Source organism: Labeo rohita, chromosome 15, assembly GCF_022985175.1.
Source record: "Labeo rohita strain BAU-BD-2019 chromosome 15, IGBB_LRoh.1.0, whole genome shotgun sequence".
Taxonomy (NCBI): Eukaryota; Metazoa; Chordata; class Actinopteri; order Cypriniformes; family Cyprinidae; genus Labeo; species Labeo rohita.
In genome coordinates this window covers 33,520,630-33,539,252 of record NC_066883.1, presented here as the reverse complement: position 1 = coordinate 33,539,252, position 18,623 = coordinate 33,520,630, and the positions used below count along the sequence as shown (strand labels likewise).

The 18,623-nt window shown below is 36.5% G+C and overlaps 1 protein-coding gene across 50 annotated transcripts in view; it reads left to right on the top strand.

The window, feature by feature from the left end:
* Positions 1-18,623, top strand: part of si:ch211-281l24.3 (uncharacterized) — a 65,768-nt gene that overhangs the window by 4,141 nt on the left and 43,004 nt on the right. For 34 of the 50 annotated variants that reach the window (XM_051128848.1, XM_051128847.1, XM_051128846.1 and 31 more), the window contains 14 exons: positions 432-542; positions 3,475-3,585; positions 3,987-4,097; positions 4,495-4,605; positions 5,824-5,934; positions 10,158-10,235; positions 10,327-10,756; positions 12,536-12,619; positions 12,727-12,769; positions 13,111-13,203; positions 14,207-16,162; positions 16,252-16,408; positions 16,631-17,062; positions 17,285-17,716. In XM_051128848.1, the coding sequence (XP_050984805.1) occupies positions 432-542; positions 3,475-3,585; positions 3,987-4,097; positions 4,495-4,605; positions 5,824-5,934; positions 10,158-10,235; positions 10,327-10,756; positions 12,536-12,619; positions 12,727-12,769; positions 13,111-13,203; positions 14,207-16,162; positions 16,252-16,408; positions 16,631-17,062; positions 17,285-17,716 (4,260 nt within the window). The remainder of the gene's footprint in view (positions 1-431; positions 543-3,474; positions 3,586-3,986; positions 4,098-4,494; positions 4,606-5,823; positions 5,935-10,157; positions 10,236-10,326; positions 10,757-12,535; positions 12,620-12,726; positions 12,770-13,110; positions 13,204-14,206; positions 16,163-16,251; positions 16,409-16,630; positions 17,063-17,284; positions 17,717-18,623) is intronic. The other 16 variants (XM_051128842.1, XM_051128835.1, XM_051128821.1 and 13 more) reach the window with 9 other exon arrangements.

Genomic DNA, 18,623 nt, shown 5'->3' with positions numbered 1-18,623 from the left:
GTTGGGGGGTGTGTAGTAGAGGTCTTCACGGGTCCAAAAATCTGTACCCGAACCCGAAAAGACCCGTAAATTTGTTGCACGGAAGTGACCCGGTATTTAATTTGAAAGTGGGACCCGAACCCATGCAGAACCGAGAAATGCCTTAAATTTACTACCCGTTTTTTGAACCACCAAGCACGAGAGCATGTTCTAGTACACCCCCAAAACAAAATCAAGACTTTGAAAAAGAGCATAATAGGACCCCTTTAAATACCCTATGAATAAAGCTTTAATGTTTGAAAGCAAACATGTTATTAAAGTTACCAATGAAAATTAATTTTTTCATGCTGCAAATTACATAAATTGTGGGTTATTTGTTTTTTAGGGTTATTTATAGATAATTTGTTATACAATGCAGGAACACACTAAAGTTTTTCCTCCTTGTGTCAAAGGTTGAGACCAGATAAAGGAACGTCTCCAGCCCCTTCATGCACATCTCTGCAAAGTAACGAGTCAATGGATCGACCGATACTGTTCAAAGATAGAACTCAAAGCAAGAAGAGGTATGAGAAATAATAAAACTTTCTGGTGGAATATGCATTTCACATGTTTGGGTCTCTTTTTATACGTATTTATTGTCCACAAAACATAAGTATAAATAGTATTAAATAGGGGTGTGACAAGACACTTATCCCACGAGACGAGACGAGACACAAGACTGGGTTCACGAGAACGAGACGAGATTTTTAAACTTTTCTTAAGAAATCCTCAATGATGAAATGTATAGGGAAAATAGTCTTTTATTCAACTGAAAAAGACAAAATGCAAAAAAAATGTAGGTGCATTTTGAACTTTATGAAATTAAACTTCTATTTTAATGAATTATATGCAGTAATAACATTTAAACAAGAGCTTCACGATTCTGGATAAATTGAGAATCCCAGTTGTTTTTAATAAATTGGAGACCATGATTCTCTCAGAATTCTGGAGAAAACAGATTAGAAAACTAAACAAAATAACGTAATTTACTAGTGGTTCTCACAAACTGTTCATTGCTTAAGTTTTAAAAAATATATATTTATTTAAACAAACAAAGAAACAAAAAAAACATTTAATGAAGGAGTCAGTGTCTCACTTCATTAAGACTTGTTTGACTATTAAAACGTCTAAATGAATGATTCAATTACATATTTTTTTTAAACGGGCAGTTGTCGCCACCTCCTGGCGGAAGAGGATAAGCGTTACTATACATACAAGTGTTAAGATACTTTCGTTTTGATCGCTACTGTAGACAATGTGTGTTTATACCCAAACTATGAACTGTTATCCCAGTGCTTCTGTTATTTAAATGTCTGTAACACAGAAATAATGATTATAATGTGGTTAAAAGACTGCTTGTGTTGCTCTTTCTGCGTTCATATTTACCCCGACCCTCTGATTCATTACCATGGGCAGCGACAAAACGTGCTTCTCACGCTCCACTGACACTCGCGATGTGAAATAGTTCTAATGGACATAGCTACATCGTTGTCATTCGGTAGTAAAATCGCGTGGGTGTTTGGATTAAGATCTTGATATTTTAAGGATTAATCGTGCCGCTCTAATGTAAACACTGCAAAATGTGTTATGGGGATATCGTCACGAGTAGGGATGGGCGGATCGATCCTGAAATATCGATACTTTCGATACTGACGTTGTATCGAAAGGATCGTTCCTCACATAAAAATATAGATACTAAAGTGCATTTTTAACCATTAATTTTATTTATTTAACAAGATGTTTGGTGCATAAAATAAGCCTCTAAGAGGAACAACAGACTATTAAAGAATTATTGTGTAGGATAGAACTATTTCTCCTGCTCATCGGAACACAAGCAAATGCTGTAAGACAGAACCAACCAATCACAGATAGTGCTCGCTGCTGACGCTTCATTCAACATTGATAATAATCAGAAATTATGTTTCTTCCTCTTGTTCTCATAGCATTTAAATAATAAAGCATTATTTAAAAAAAGATGTTTCTTGAGTAGCAACGTATGTTAGAGAATGATTTCTGAAGGATCATGTGGCACTCAAGACTGGAGTAATGATGTTGAAAATTCAGCTTTGGTCACAGATGCTTTTTAAATTACATTTTTCAAAATATATTAAAATAGAAAATAGTTATTTTAGTTGTTCATTTTACCAATCCTGCTGTTTTTACTGCAGCTTTTCACACACACACACACACACACACACACAAAACACAGTTTTGCTACAGTAACCACAGTATTTGTAGTAAAACTGCAGTAACAAAAAATTTACCATGGTTAACACTCTGTTTTGGCTTGCTTCCTTTTACCATGGTTAACACTACAGGAACATTATTTCAAGCATAATATTTGTAGCAACCATAATAATAATTATTAATAATACTAATACTAATAATACTACTACTAATTTATTATTACTATTATTATTATTATTATTATACATTTTAGTACTTATGTAACACCATGGTTGTTTTTCATCAAGTACCCTCCAAGGTACACCTTACCTTATCTACCCTTAATGTGTGTGTACTTGTATTGTTGGTACTAGTATGCTCCCTGGCTTTTAGGGGTAAAGAAAGGTGCACCTTTGAGGTTACTGCCCAGTAAAGAGCTAAAATACAAAATTTTAGTTTATTTTATTTCTGACAGTGTTATCAAAAAAAAAAAAAACTTAGCTTATAAAAAAAGCTTATGAAATGTTTAAAACACATGACTTTCAAATATAATGTTAAGTAAGTATAATTACTGATTTTATTCTTTTAATAATTTAAAAGATCAGTTTAGTTTAGAGGTATCGGTATTGGTATTGATATCGACGATACTTGGCTTGAAAATATCGGTATCGGATCGAAAATAAAATAGGAGGTATCGCCCATCCCTAGTCACGAGATCTCGCGAGAACCGACGGGTCTCAGGAGACACATTTGATCTCGCGAGATATCGTGCCACGAGATCTCGTCACATCCCTAGTACGTCTCCAGCTCCTTCATGCACATCTCTACAAAGTAACGAGTCAATGGATCGACCAATACTGTTCAAAGATGGAACTCAAAGCAAGAAGAGGTATGAGAAATAATAAAACTTTCTGGTGGAATGTGAATTTTATATGGTCAGGTTCTTATTATATATGTGTGTTATTCACAAAAATTAGGTGTAAATAGTGTTAAACTGATTTAAAAAAAAAAAGGTCCTTATCCTTCAACAAAGGTTTAGACAAGGTCAGTCAACATCTCAAGCACCTTCATGCACATCTCTAAAAAGTGACCAGTCTTAAATGAAATGTTACTCTATGAATAATGCTTTAATGTTTGAGAGCAAACATGTTATTAAAGTTACCAATGCAAATGTAATTTTCCATGCTGCCAATTACATGAATTGTGGGTTATTTGTTTTTTAGGATAATTTATAGGTAATTTGTCTTGCGTTGTAAGAACACACTAACTTTTTTCCTTTTTGTGTCAAAGGTTAAGACCAGATAAAGGAACGTCTCCAGCCCCTTCATGCACATCTTTACAAAGTAACGAGTCAATGGATCGACCGATATTGTTCAAAGATAGAACTCAAAGCAAGAAGAGGTATGAGAAATAATAAAACTTTCTGGTGGAATATGCATTTCACATGTTTGGGTCTTTTTTTATACATATTTATTGTCCACAAAACTTAAGTATAAATAGTATTAAACTAATTAAAAAAAAAGCCCTTTCTCCCCTACCAAAGGTTTATACTAGGTCAGTCAACATCTACCAGCACCTTCATGCACAACTCTACCAAGTGACCAATCTTAAATTAAATGTTACTCTATGAATAATGCTTTAATGTTTTAAAGCAAGCATGTTATTAATGTTACCAATGCAAATGTAATTTTTCATGCTGCAAATTACATGAATTGTGGGTTATTTGTTTTTTCAGGATTATTTATATGTAATTTGTTTTACAATGTCAGAACACACTAACTTTTTTCCTCCTTGTGTCAAAGGTTGAGACCAGATAAAGGAACATCTCCAGCTCCTTCATGCACATCTCTGCAAAGTAACGAGTCAATGGATCGACCGATATTGTTCAAAGATGGAACTCAGAGCATTGAAAGGTATGAGGAGATTTTCTGGTGAATTATACACTTTATATGGTTGGGTCCCTATTATAACATATTTATTATCCTCAAAAAATAGTTATAAATGCACATAAATTATTATTTGTATTTAAATCATAATTAAACCCCCACCAAAGGTTGAGACCAGATAAAGGAATGTCTCCAGCACCTTCATGCACAACTCTACAAAGTGACCAATCTTAAATTAAATGTTACTCTATGAATAATGCTTTAATGTTTTAAAGCAAGCATGTTAATAATGTTAAGAATCCAAATGTAATTTTTCATGCTGCAAATTGCATGAATTGTGGGTTATTTGTTTTTCAGGATTATTTATATGTAATTTGTTTTACAATGTCAGAACACACTAACTTTTTTCCTCCTTGTGTCAAAGGTTGAGACCAGATAAAGGAACGTCTCCAGCTCCTTCATGCACATCTCTACAAAGTAACGAGTCGATGGATCGACCGATATTGTTCAAAGATGGAACTCAGAGCAAGGAGAGGTATGAAGAATAATACAACTTTCTGGTGGAATGTGAATTTTATATGGTCAGGTTCTTATTATATGTCTTATTATATGTGTGTTATTCACAAAAATTAGGTGTAAATAGTATTAAACTGATTTAAAAAAAAAGGTCCTTATCCTTCAACAAAGGTTTAGACAAGGTCAGTCAACATCTCAAGCACCTTCATGCACATCTCTAAAACGTGACCAGTCTTAAATTAAATGTTACCATATGAATAATGCTTTAATGTTTGAATGCAAGCATGTTATTAAAGAAGTTCACTTCCAAAACAAAGATTCACATATAATGTACTCAACCGCTTGTCATCCGAGATGACCATGTCTTTCTTCAGAAATTATGTTTTTTGAGGAAAACATTTTAGCATTTTTACTGCATATAATGGACTGATATGGTGCCCCAATTTTGAACTTCCTAAATGGCGAGAAAGAAGGGTCTTATCTAGCGTAACGATCAGTTATTTTCATTAAAAAAAAAAAAAAAAAGAAAAAGAAAAAACCTTTTTAATGTCAAACGCTCGTCTTGTCTTTGCCTGGACTGTTTTCCGGTTCATGACAGTTAGGGTTTATTGAAAAGCTCCCATCTCATGTTCTCCCTCAACTACAAAATCGTCCTATATCACTGTTTTACATTTTTGTTAAGGGTGTTTGATCTTCTTTGCATGTTCACTTTGAAGGAGAAAATACGATTTTTTTGATGAGTTTTTCAATATACCCAGACTGTCTTAAGAATACACAGAGTTCAAGGAGAGCAAGGCAAGACGAGTGTTTGAGATAATTTTTTTTTTTTTTTTTTTTTTTTTTTTTTTATGAAAATAACCGATCGTTTAGTTAGATAAGACCCTTCTTCCTCGGCTGGGATTATTTACAACCGCATTTGGGACCGTTTAAAGACGCATTTAAACTGCATTTTGGAAGTTCTCAATCGGGGCACCATAGCAGTCCATTATATGGGGAAAAATGCTGAAATGTTTTGAAGAAAGAAAGACATGAGCATCTTGGATGACAAGGGGGTGTGTACATTATATGTGAATCTTTGTTTTGGAAGTGGACTTCTGCTTTAAAGTTTCCAATGCAAATTAGATTTTTCATTCTGCAAATTACGTAAATTGTGTGTTGTTTGTTTTTTAGGGTTATTTATAGGTTATTTGTTTTACAGTGTAAGAACACACTAACGTTTTTCCTCCTTGTGTCAAAGGTTGAGACCAGATAAAGGAACATCTCCAGCTCCTTCATGCACATCTCTGCAAAGTAACGAGTCAATGGATCGACCGATACTGTTCAAAGATGGAACTCAGAGCAGTGAAAGGTATGAGGAGATTTTCTGGTGAACTATACATTTTATATGGTTGGGTCCTTATTATAACATATTTATTATCCACAAAAAATAGTTAGAAATGCAGATAAAAAATTATTAGTATTTAAATCATAATTAAACCCCCACCAAAGGTTGAGACAAGGTCAAGCACCATCTCCAGCCCCTTCATGCACAACTCTACAAAGTAACGAGTCAATTATTATCCACAAATATTAGGTATAAATAGTATTAGGGATGCACCGATACCGATACTGGTATCGGTATCGGGCCCGATACTGAGGTCCTGTACTCGTACTTGTACTCGTTAAAATGCCCCACTACCAAACGCCGATACCACATCATGTGACAAGTGCGTATGCAGGCAAAGAAACACCGACAACAAAACAACAGACAGCAGAATGGAGTCATTAGAGATTACGGATGTCTACGAAGTATGTGTATGTAAGTAATATAATGTTAAACATTCAGTATTAAGCTTGTATAACTGGAGCTTTCCTTAGACCAGCTGTTAATTAATCTGCAAAAATAATATCCCCTTTTTCAAATCGAGCCGTTCTCAGATGCCTGTCGGTGTGCCGTCACACCCACAGAGGCTGCTCCCACGATAGTTGATTGACATGAGCACTTTCCTTAGACCAGCTGTCACAGTCCAGTAACTTTCCTTGTTTCGATGCCAAAGCAGGGATGTAAGTTAGACAAGAATATCTCTGATTGAGCGATTGAGGTGTTGTGTTGCTGGATGTAATAATGAATATAGTGGTTGTCATTTACTCCCGACATCTGAGCCATTGAAGATGCAGTAGATTACGTTTGTTTGTGAATGGAATGGGCCTCCCTATCTAAATATGTCCGTCTATGTTTGCGCAAATCATTCGTGATCCAGCTTCACTTACAGCAGAAGTGTGTATAAGCGTTTTTTTAATTAATCTTTGCGATCGCTTTTTCTTTCCATTCCACAGAGACAAGAGAGGGGCGGGGTGAGCAGAGCTCATTTGCATTTAAAGGAACAACCCCTTAGAATGAGATAATTGTTGCAGAGCTCATTTTGACAAGGTGAAAAGGGTGTTGTTTTACAAAACCATTGAGAATTTTTAATCAAAGTATATTAGAGACTTTTGTTTAAGACCCTAAAGAATCATATCAACTTGTGGAAAATGGGCATCCGATGACCCCTTTAAATCGCCTTTGAATAAGTGCTAGCTGTTCACTTTTACTTTCGATTTCGCGATCACATGCACTCTGTGTAAAGGGAGCGTGTTCTGACTACACGCAACATGTGAAGGAGTTTTTGTCCTTATTAGCGGCTACCACATTTCTTCAATGTCATGGCTGGAACAACAATATACGAACTGTGACGGTTATAATCTCATTTACTGATTATGTGCTTTATTCAATGTTAAAAATGTCTAATGTGGGTTTGAATATCATTTTGCGTGACAAAACAACAACAGATAGATTACCTCAGATCTTATATAATAAATTTAAAGCAATAAATTTAAGCAAATGTACACTATATTGCCAAAAGTATTCGCTCACCCATCCAAATAATCGGAATCAGGTGTTCCAATCAACACGTAAACTGACGGAGCGGGGTTAGCGAATGCTGAGGCGCATAGTGCAAAGAGGTCGCCAACTTTCTGCAGAGTCAATCGCTACAGACCTCCAAACTTCATGTGGCCTTCAGATTAGCTCAAGAACAGTGCACAGAGAGCTTCATGGAATGGGTTTCCATGGCCGAGCAGCTGCATCCAAGCCATACATCACCAAGTGCAATGCAAAGTGTCGGATGCAGTGGTGTAACGCACGCCGCCACTGGACTCTAGAGCAGTGGAGACGCGTTCTCTGGAGTGATGAATTGCGCTTCTCCATCTGGCAATCTGATGGACGAGTCTGGGTTTGGCGGTTGCCAGGAGAATGGTACTTGTCTGACTGCACTGTGCCAAGTGTAAAGTTTGGTGGAGGGGGGATTATGGTGTGGGGTTGTTTTTCAGGAGCTGGGCTTGGCTCCTTAGTTCCAGTGAAAGGAACTCTGAATGCTTCAGCATACCAAGACATTTTGGACAATTCCATGCTCCCAACTTTGTGGGAACAGTTTGGAGCTGGCCCCTTCCTCTTCCAACATGACTGTGCGCCAGTGCACAAAGCAAGGTCCATAAAGACATGGATGACAGAGTCTGGTGTGGATGAGCTTAACTGCCTGAACACGAGTCCTGACCTCAACCGAATAGAACACCTTTGGGATGAATTAGAGCGGAGACTGAGAGCCAGGCCTTCTCGTCCAACATCAGTGTGTGACCTCACAAATGCGCTTCTGGTAGAATGGTCAAAAATTCCCATAAACACACTCCTAAACCTTGTGGACAGCCTTCCCAGAAGAGTTGAAGCTGTTATAGCTGCAAAGGGTGGACCGACGTCATATTGAACCCTATGGATTAGGAATAGGATGTCACTTAAGTTCATATGCGAGTCAAGGCAGGTGAGCGAATACTTTTGGCAATATAGTATGTTAAAACTGCGAACCATCAAGTGTTTTCCCATGACAAAGATGGTATCAGTCACTCTATATTTAGTTTAACAATATTATAAAGGTTTAATATTTATGTATCAGATTATAAACTTGTCAATTTCGTTGAGAGTGCAGTGCAATTCTGCGCTTCTGTTTTGTTTATTGGTCTAATTCTTGTTTTGGTTTTCTCTTTCTAATTAACCTTACATTTGGTTAGTCCCTTATTTAATTCTCTTGTGCTTCGTTCCCACCCTTCTGAATTATGTTGCATTAATAAGGAGTTGTCACAAACTAAGTCTGTTTACAATCAATATATAGTAAATGTAAGTTGCCTATGTAACCAGTTAAAATTTGAAGTGGCGATGAGGTCATAAAATGTATGGAAAGACTCTTAAAAAGGTATGAAATTTAAAAAGTATTACATTTTCTATGATTCCTGTATATACCTTGGAGTAACTGCTCACTACCAGTTACAAAAGACACTGTAACAGTCTGTCACAGGCAATTCTAGTTGCATTTTTCTTCAGTTAATTTCTTAATCCCTTATTCCCAATATTATCCCTTGACTATGTCCTGGCCCGCAATCTAGTGGCAAATTTTTTTTTGGCCCAATGCCAAACTTACTTGCGGACCCCTGTTCTAAATGGTTTAATGGATCAAAATAACTTTTTTTCCTTAGCGTTGTTTAGGGCTGAAATTTGCAGGGTTTGGTGAAGAGATGATTTTTAATAGATAATCATAAAAATGGGCTGTACGGTGGCTTAGTGGGTAGCAATGTTGCCTCACAGCAAGAAGGTCCTTGGTCCGAGTCTTGGCTGAGCCAGGATGCCTTTCTGAGTGGAGTCTGCATGTTCTCCCCCTGTCTGTGTGGTTTTCCTCTGGGTGCTCCGGTTTCCCTCACAATCCAAAGATATGCTGTATAGGTGAATTAGACAATCTAAATTGACCGTAGTGTGTGAATGTGTGTGTGAATGTGTGTGTCCCAGCACTGGGGTTGCACGAGTTAGTGCACTCTCAGGGCTGGGTTGCATCAGGAAGCGTATTCACCGTGAAACGAGCCAAATCGGCTGTGCGGATCACTCCGCTGTGGTGACCGCTGATAAAGCGAGCAAGCTGAAGAAGAGAGAGCAAGATAATCATAAAAACATGCTCTTGCTCAAGGTTGAAGCATCAGAAATTCAGTACACATATTTGTTTCCCCATTATGTAAGAATATGTCTATTTTTTATAACAGTAGGCCATTCATATTTGATGTTATGTTTGAGGATATGTTAGAATGTCTACCAAAAAAAGACTGCAAAATTTCACCTTAATGCATCATATAGTTGCAGAGTTATAGGATGAACAGGCTAGAAATACAAAATTATTATTATTATTTTTATTTTTTATTTTTCCTGAAAAATTTAAATGGTAGAAAATTCAAGTTTTGTAGGGTCTGAATCAAGGATTCCTAGGAACAAGGTATTTTATTCTAGCACTTGTAGTTTCAAAGTTGTTATCCCTTATTGTAGAACCACCTAATGTCAGAGAGATGTGTGTGTGTGTGTGTGTGAGACTGAGTTTGGGGTCTCTGTGGGTTACGGTCTCTTGAAACCCCAGTATTTTTGGGACAGAATAATAAGAAAGATGAAGAAAACAAGTCCCTGAAATGTGTTATTTACAATTAAAAATGCAGTGCTAATTTAAATTGTGTTATATATCTACACAGTATTCCTGAGAAGAATGCAGAGGAACCATTTGATAGACACATTTCATTCCGAAACGACACGCTATCTCCAGATATCAGGTACTCCAGATGTGGAACTTCTTTTTTTGTAGTTAACATTTACAGTTTAAGTCAAACAATTTCTGAATCAATTCCACACCATTTCCCACAGCACACTTTCAGTCACTCTGCTGACAGAGGATCACTACAGATGTTCCGTGTGCACAGAGGTCTTGAAGGATCCAGTTTCCATCCCCTGTGGACACAGTTATTGCAAACACTGCATTGAAAGCTACTGGAGCAAACCAACTTATGGTGAAAGTTACGCCTGTCCTCAGTGCAGAAAGAGCTTCAGTAGTCCTCCTGTGTTGAATGTAAATGTTGCTTTGGCTAAAGTGATTAAGGAACTCCTGCAAGCAGGATTTAGTCCTGCTCTTCCTGCTCACTGTTACGCTGGACCTAAAGATGTGCCCTGTGATATCTGCACTGAGATGAAGCTCAAAGCTGTTAAAACCTGTTTGACCTGCACTGCATCTTACTGTGAAACACATATCAGACAACACTACTCAGTACCAGCACTGCAGAGACACAATCTGGTGGAGGTAATTATCTATCTGTCTATCTCTCCGTCACTGAGACACAGCAAAATTAATTGTTTACTCTTTTTTTAAATAATGTCAAGTTAAGTCATGACACTCTAGATGCCACAGGCTGATGGGTTGCAAACTGGTGATATTCACAATGTTAAACTACTAGGCACAAGCTGATTGGTTCATGTTGCATACACAGCCAATGAGCTTGCTTCTTTACATTTAAATGGCTGGCATTTCTAGCATTCACTAGAGCAGTTCGCAGTGCGATTTCAGAGTTACTCTCAAACCCGCCACCTTCCCCATCTCCACCTGTATAGATCTACTATGGGTTATTATACATGTGCAGCAGTATGTTTTAAATAGTTACAGCACTGTCTCTGCGTATGTATTGGCAGTAGCCATTTTCAGCATTTTCAGCAACAATAATCTCCAACAACAGCAATATCCATCAGCATCAGCGTAGCAGATCTGTTCTGCCAAGACCACATTCCCTTACCAAAAAGTATACTTCAAGTTTGTTTTATTAAGTTTACTTAATATGTAGTAAGTATACAAAAATCGGTGTACTATTAATTGTATAGTTTTAAGTGTACTATTTCAGTACTTCTTGGCACTAAATTGGCCCATTTTCTAGTATATGAAAGTATACTTTAAGTATAACAGCAGTAAACTTGAGTACACAACTAGTTTACATCTATGTTTTTAGTTTGTACTGCAAGTATACTAATATTAAACTTATAGGTATACTGATAGTTTACTAAATACTTTTTTATGCATTTTTATTACACCTTGAAGTATAGTTTTGGTAAACTACTATTTTAGTAGTTTTATACTGCAGTTATACTCGTATATTTTCGTTAACTGAACTTTACATCATACTTTAAGTATTCTACTATGTCCATATTTAGGTATTAATTTGTATATATTTTATGAATATCTGATAAAACATAAATAGAAAGAACAGGATATCTTACTTGTAAACAAAAACATTTCATTCTAGCTTAATGCATTCTTTTTTATACACACTTGAATGTGGAAAAGCTTCATAAATAAGAAATAACTAAACAACTTTTTGAACAAATAGCTAAAATTCTAGTCCTGATAATCAAAATGTAGATGGAGTCCAAACACCAAAGCCTAACAGTCATGCATGGGTCGACATTTTATTCTATAACGTTACACAGTTTTACATATTTATGGTTTTGATGCTGTTTTATGTCTGATGATTGTGTTAGATTACATGTAGAAGTATCTGTTGTTTAGGTTTCTTCTTCACTTGTGTTTTGGAAATTCTGTACAGAAGATGTGTAATAGCGCCCCTAGGGTATAACAAGTAAAACAGATTCTCAGAGCACAGGTATAGCTCAAATATATTTAGACTTTTTCTAAGTATAAGTCATGTCATGTCATTTTAAGTATATTTATGTGTGTATATACAGCACATTTCTGAGTACATAAAAAGTAGACTGAAAGTATTCTTTCCTATTTTTAGTTTAAAAGAAGTATACTAATAGCACATTTGAAAAAACTACTTTTTCGTAAGGGTTAACATACCCATGTCATACCCATTATTATGGTAAAATCTTCAGAGAGCTGTCATGATATAACTTGATTAATGAACTTGGTGCATCTGCTGCACAAGCCGTTGAACTGGCACTACTGAAGTGCCTGTATGTCTGTCTTTGTAAATCTGGTTTTTGCTCAGCTATGTTAAGTTCACAAAACAATCGATTAATGTTAAAAAATTATAACCCTTGGTTTAGACTACTAATGCTTTTTTGTGCTCAGGCTATTCATTTACCAGACAAAGAAGAGAGAAAATCACCAGATGAATTCGGAGAATTGACTGCAAGAGTAACTGAACTGGAAGCGGTAAACAAAAGATGCTTTTTAGACAACTCACCTGTTGGAGCAAATATTTTGATATTCTTTTAAGTATTGTTTTAAAGATTTTAATATGATGTATTTTTTTTCCTCAGACCTCAAAACGTTTGTGTAAAAGATTTGAAATTCACTGTAACGGTGGGTAAATAAAGCGTCTTGGTTGATTTAAATACACTGTTTTGGTCACAGAATCACTTCAATTCTTTTTTGTTGTTTGTTAATTACAGATCAGAATATCAGTTTGTTTTCATCATTTGACAGCCCAAGTCAAATTATAAAACCAATTTTAAAAAAGGGATCTTGAAAAAATAGTCAAGTATTTTGATTTGATGAATTAAATTATATGCAATATGTTAGTGTGTTTGTAAACATTTTCTGTGGGATGAAGATACATTACTGTTTTAAAGCTGTAAATGCAGCTGTTTAATTGTTTGATGTGTTTATTAAATATGTTTTTTTTGTATTTGTATAATTTTCAGATTTTCCCTCAGATGTGATTGAGATGGCTGCTCTAGGTCACCCTTTAAGCCTAGGAATGTTGTATGACAGCCAAAAAAAATCCTTCTGTCAAGGTGAGGTTGGAGAGACAAAATTTAAGTAAACAAACAAAAGCAACTAATGCAGAAAACAAAATGTTATGGTTATTTTTTTCAATCTCATGTCATTTATATTGTGGCATTTTAAGAGCTACGGAAATTATTTTAAAAAGGATTTTCAGTTTAAAAATTGGTGCAATTAATGGCTTGTACATAAATTCTGCAAATGGGTCATTCTATGGAAATATCCATTTTTCTGTCCCTAGCTTTTAGATAAATTTTCTCATTTATCTCATGATTTAATATGAAGCTTTTATTTAAAGTCACTGTTATGACCTACTTTATTATTAGGGAATTGTAAAAACAAACAAACAAACAAACAAAAAAACAAATAGAATACAAATGGATTAAACTACTTAATTTATACCATGAGTATACCATGATTGACAACATGTTGTTCGATACTTTGCAGCCAGTTTGTAAAATGCATTTTTCATGAAAATTGTCACTGGTGTTACTGTCAATGGTGTCACCTCCCTTATGGATAACAACAGTGAATATCAGTATATCAGGACTTATGTATGTCACTGGTGATTCATTGTGTCACTGGCGTTACTGTTTTTTTTTTTTTTTTTTTGCTGTCACATTAAATAAAACATAATCTCCTTATTTCTTGCATTTTGATTATTTTTCTGTAACTCTACATGTGCTGAAAACAAAAATCAAGAAATAATATTTCATAAAAACCTTTTTATAATATTTCATAAAAACCTAATATTGCCAAAGAATGTAACACCAGTGACAAAAAATGGTACATGTGGTCTTTAAATAATTGCACAAAGAGATTTTAAAAAAAGTATTCATCAAGTCAAAAGGCAATCTAATAATGTGGTCTAAGTTTAAATGTTAGAAAAAGAAATACATTTTAAGACATCTTGCCATACCAAAAGTGGACATTTCTGTATGACTGACCCAGATATAGTCTTGAAATAGAAGCAAATGGTTGTTTAATGAAATAATGTGTTGTATGTGTTTGCAGGTATCTTTATGTGGGATGAAGATACATTAGCCCGTATGAAAGTATCATTGCCTCGACCACAAACATATGTGAAAGTGTTAGAAAATGACTCCCTTCAGGAAAGATTCAGAGTACTTGAAATGTCCCCAGTGTTACAAGGTGTCCAGACTGGACAAATAAAAGTGAGTGGGGCTTCAGCTTTTCTAAACCACCCAGAACAGTCTCAACACCAGGAAAGAGCTACACTACACTACAGAACCACCACCAGACTGGACATGCTCAGCCAAAGACTGTTACAGGAAGCAGTGCCCTCTGCATTGGTTGGTCAAACCACAGCAACACATGTGATTATTGCTGTGTTCTTTGGAGCTCAGGCATTTTTTGTTTTTGATGGTGACCGCTCAAACCATGAGAAAAATGCAGCAATTGTTGATGTTTTAAAAATAATGACTTCTACCTTTTGTCCAAACCATATCATTTCAAACTTGAGTGCCACTGAAAAAGCTAAAAGCTCATTGCTTGCTTGTAGTCTCTACATTGATGTGGGTGATTGGAAGAGTCCAGTGTCTTTCGATAAGGCAGTGGAGGTCTATGGTTCTCTGCCAACGCTGCTCGGATCTAAAGATGAGCAAGCAGTTCCTCTGAAGGTCTGGCTGTACCCTCTGAAGAAACTGAACAAGATCTCTATGTGTGCAGCTCTGAGTGGAGTCAGTGAAAACTTGATTCAAAGAGCTGAGAGCATTATGGAACATCTGCGAAAACAGATCAGGATCTGTCAAGACATTATAAAAGATTACATTCATGTAAATGTGATCATGCAGTCTCAGACTCTAGAAGATAAACTTGTAGGGTTTTTAGAGCTTCTGCAGGAATACCAGACAACATTTCAGAAAGGAATCACAGATATTGTTCACATTAAAGAAGGGAAAAGAGAGAAAAGTCTACAGGATCTCCTAAAGAGGCATAGCCAATCACCATTCAGTGCAGAGAAAACAGACCAGTGGCTGGAGAACAAAGAAACTGAACTGAAGATTCTAAATGACTTCAGAGCTGCAAACATCACTGTTGTGAAATCACAGGCAGAGTTACAGCAGATCATAAGTCATTCTCAGAAAACCAGAGTAATGTGTCTCACTCTTTACTCTCCAGATGTAGAAGATTACTTCCTCACTGCTCTAAGACAGTACATTGAATCTGATCACGTTATACAAAATGATTCACTCCAATTTAGGCCTGTTAGCATCAGTGATAAGGAGATTATTAAAGTACAGATGTTTATTGCTGCAAATGAAGATGCGGAGCAAACCAAGTTCATTGCTGCATTGGTAACTAGTGATGATTTTCCAGAATACTCTGTGCAGTTTTATCGTGATGGAAGGATCGCAAGCAGAAATGTGACGCTTGGAACAAAATCTGGTCTTGTACAAATATCAAACATAAAACACACCAGTGTGTCCCTAAAACTGAATCAACCAGAACCCAAGAGGATTGAGAGATATGTAGTGGAGTACAGGGCTTTGGGTGATGATGGAAGCAACAGCAACACTTGGAAACAGATTGTTTTTGATGCTAAAATTATCACAGAAACCTGTATGATATCAGATCTAAAGCCTGGCCATCAATATCAGCTGAGGTATATATTTGTTGAGCAGGACTGTATGAATTTTAGTAGGATTGGGAACTTTACGACAGTGGTTGCAGCAACACCTGGGAAACCCTTAGTGAATAAGCTGGACAGAGACACTCTTAAAGTCACCTGGTTGAGGGCTGAAACTGATCAAGATTTTCCAGTGCTGCGGTATAACGTTGAGTATAAAGAAGCAGGACTGGAAGGCTGGCCATCAGTACAAACAGAAGGGCCTGAGTGTGAATGTACTTTAACTGTACTTCACAGCACCTGCTACAGAGTCAGAGTCTCTGCTGTCTATGAGGACATCACCAGCCAACCAAGTGAGGAAACACCAGTACCAGTGGATGGTGAGAAATATGTACATCTATAAAATATACATTTGATTTAACCAATTTTTGTCCTTATTTTGTTTATCTGATTTTATTGTATCCTGCAGTTTGGAACATTAACCTCTCAAAGAGGAAGAGCTCCATCCTCCTAGAAGTGCTGAAACTCCAAACAGAGAAGAAACCAGTAGAGCTGATAGACTGGACAGATGAAGAAAGTGAAGTGAAGGGATATCTCCAGTGTCTGCCCTACATCTCACAGCTGAGGTAAGAGTCTCATGGGTAAAATACCACCTTGAGTTTGATTTGATTGTGTAGTAGAATTTAATTTTACACAACTACAAGAACTGACTGAAATAAGATGCAGTTGTGTTAATGCCAGTAGTGCTGTGACTAGAACTATGAGAAGAACCTCAAATGTTGCCCCCAAACTGCATTCTTACCAATAAAGTGTCCATCATATTTTTCATTGCTTTTGTGTCTCCACAGATTTGATCGTTTTGTTTACTATAAGAAGCAAAGCTCTTTCCAGTTACTTGTGAATCTGGCTTTTGCAGCATCAAAGTTTAAAACTGCTGAAGAAAATTACACTGAGATGTTCACATCTGTGTGTAGCTACACATCTTTCCCCTTCAGTGAAAACTACCCTAAACATCAGTGTGATTTCCTGCTGGATCTGTACTCGCATGTGAAGGAGTATGGGATTCAAACAGGCAGGAGTGTCCTTCCAGCATTACAGCCAATTTATCAGTCAGCTCCTGCAGTCTGGATCGTAAAGCTCTCAGAGAGAAAGAGCTCCATCCTCCTAGAAGTGCTGAAACTCCAAACAGAGAAGAAACCAGTAGAGCTGATAGACTGGACAGATGAAGAAAGTGAAGTGAAGGGATTCCTCCAGTGTCTGCCCTACATCTCACAGCTGAGGTAAGAGTCTCATGGGTAAAATACCACCTTGAGTTTGATTTGATTGTGTAGTAGAATTTAATTTTACACAACTACAGGAACTGACTGAAATAAGATGCAGTTGTGTTAATGCCAGTAGTGCTGTGACTAGAACTATGAGAAGAACCTCAAATGTTGCCCCCAAACTGCATTCTTACCAATAAAGTGTCCATCATATTTTTCATTGCTTTTGTGTCTCCACAGATTTGATCGTTTTGTTTACTATAAGAAGCAAAGCTCTTTCCAGTTACTTGTGAATCTGGCTTTTGCAGCATCAAAGTTTAAAACTGCTGAAGAAAATTACACTGAGATGTTCACATCTGTGTGTAGCTACACATCTTTCCCCTTCAGTGAAAACTACCCTAAACATCAGTGTGATTTCCTGCTGGATCTGTACTCGCATGTGAAGGAGTATGGGATTCAAACAGGCAGGAGTGTCCTTCCAGCATTACAGCCAATTTATCAGTCAGCTCCTGCAGTCTGGATCGTAAAGCTCTCAGAGAGAAAGAGCTCCATCCTCCTAGAAGTGCTGAAACTCCAAACAGAGAAGAAACCAGTAGAGCTGATAGACTGGACAGATGAAGAGAATATGCTGAGGGGTTTCTTCCAGTGTCTGCCCTACATCTCACAGCTGAGGTGAAAGTTGTTTTGTTTATCCGTTAATCATATATTTTTTTAATTATTTTTTTTAGTGAACAACAGGTTTTATATTCAATTCAATTCAATTAAAATTTATTTGTATAGCGCTTTTCACGATACATATCGTTGCAAAGCAGCTTTACACCAAATTAACATTTTTACAATATATGTAGCAGTAGCTTACTAGTGGTGACTATGTCAAGTTGATGTACATATGGTAGAGATGTGTGGTAAAGATCAATTAATGACGTAATCAAATAGACAAAGAACACTATAAATTAGTAGCAGGATTCGGTAGTGCTGTATGTTGTTTCAGCATTGGTATCATCTGAAGTCCTCTGAGGGGTTGGCATCATCTGTTCTTAAGTGTTCTGGATCCAGACTGGAGCTTGTGAATTCCTAGTTACCACGGGATGTCTATCCCATGGCAGAAACAGAGAACAAATAATTAGGGTAGCTGCTGTTCAAACTAAGCAAAGAAAGATTTGTTCAACCAGAGCTAAAAGTTTAATAATGAACATTTGATCAGATATAACTGCCAGAAAAGTTTATGAGATGCATTATTTGAATGCTTGGCTAAAAAGATGTGTCTTTAATCTAGATTTAAACTGAGAGAGTGTGTCTGAACCCTGAACGTTATCTGGAAGGCTGTTCCAGAGTTTGGGAGCCAAATGCAAAAAAGCTCTACCTCCTTTAGTGGACTTTGCTACTGTTTCCTGTCTTAATGTTGATGCTATTCAGAATCTATTTGTAATATATTCACCTAATATCTCATGTTAGGTCTGGCGAGGGTTTTAAGGGCTATGAAAAGGTAAAATTAATGGACCAAAAAACTAATAAAAGTAATGCATAATCCACTCTAAAGAAGACTTTCTAGAGCTGTAACAAACAGCTAGTTGGGACT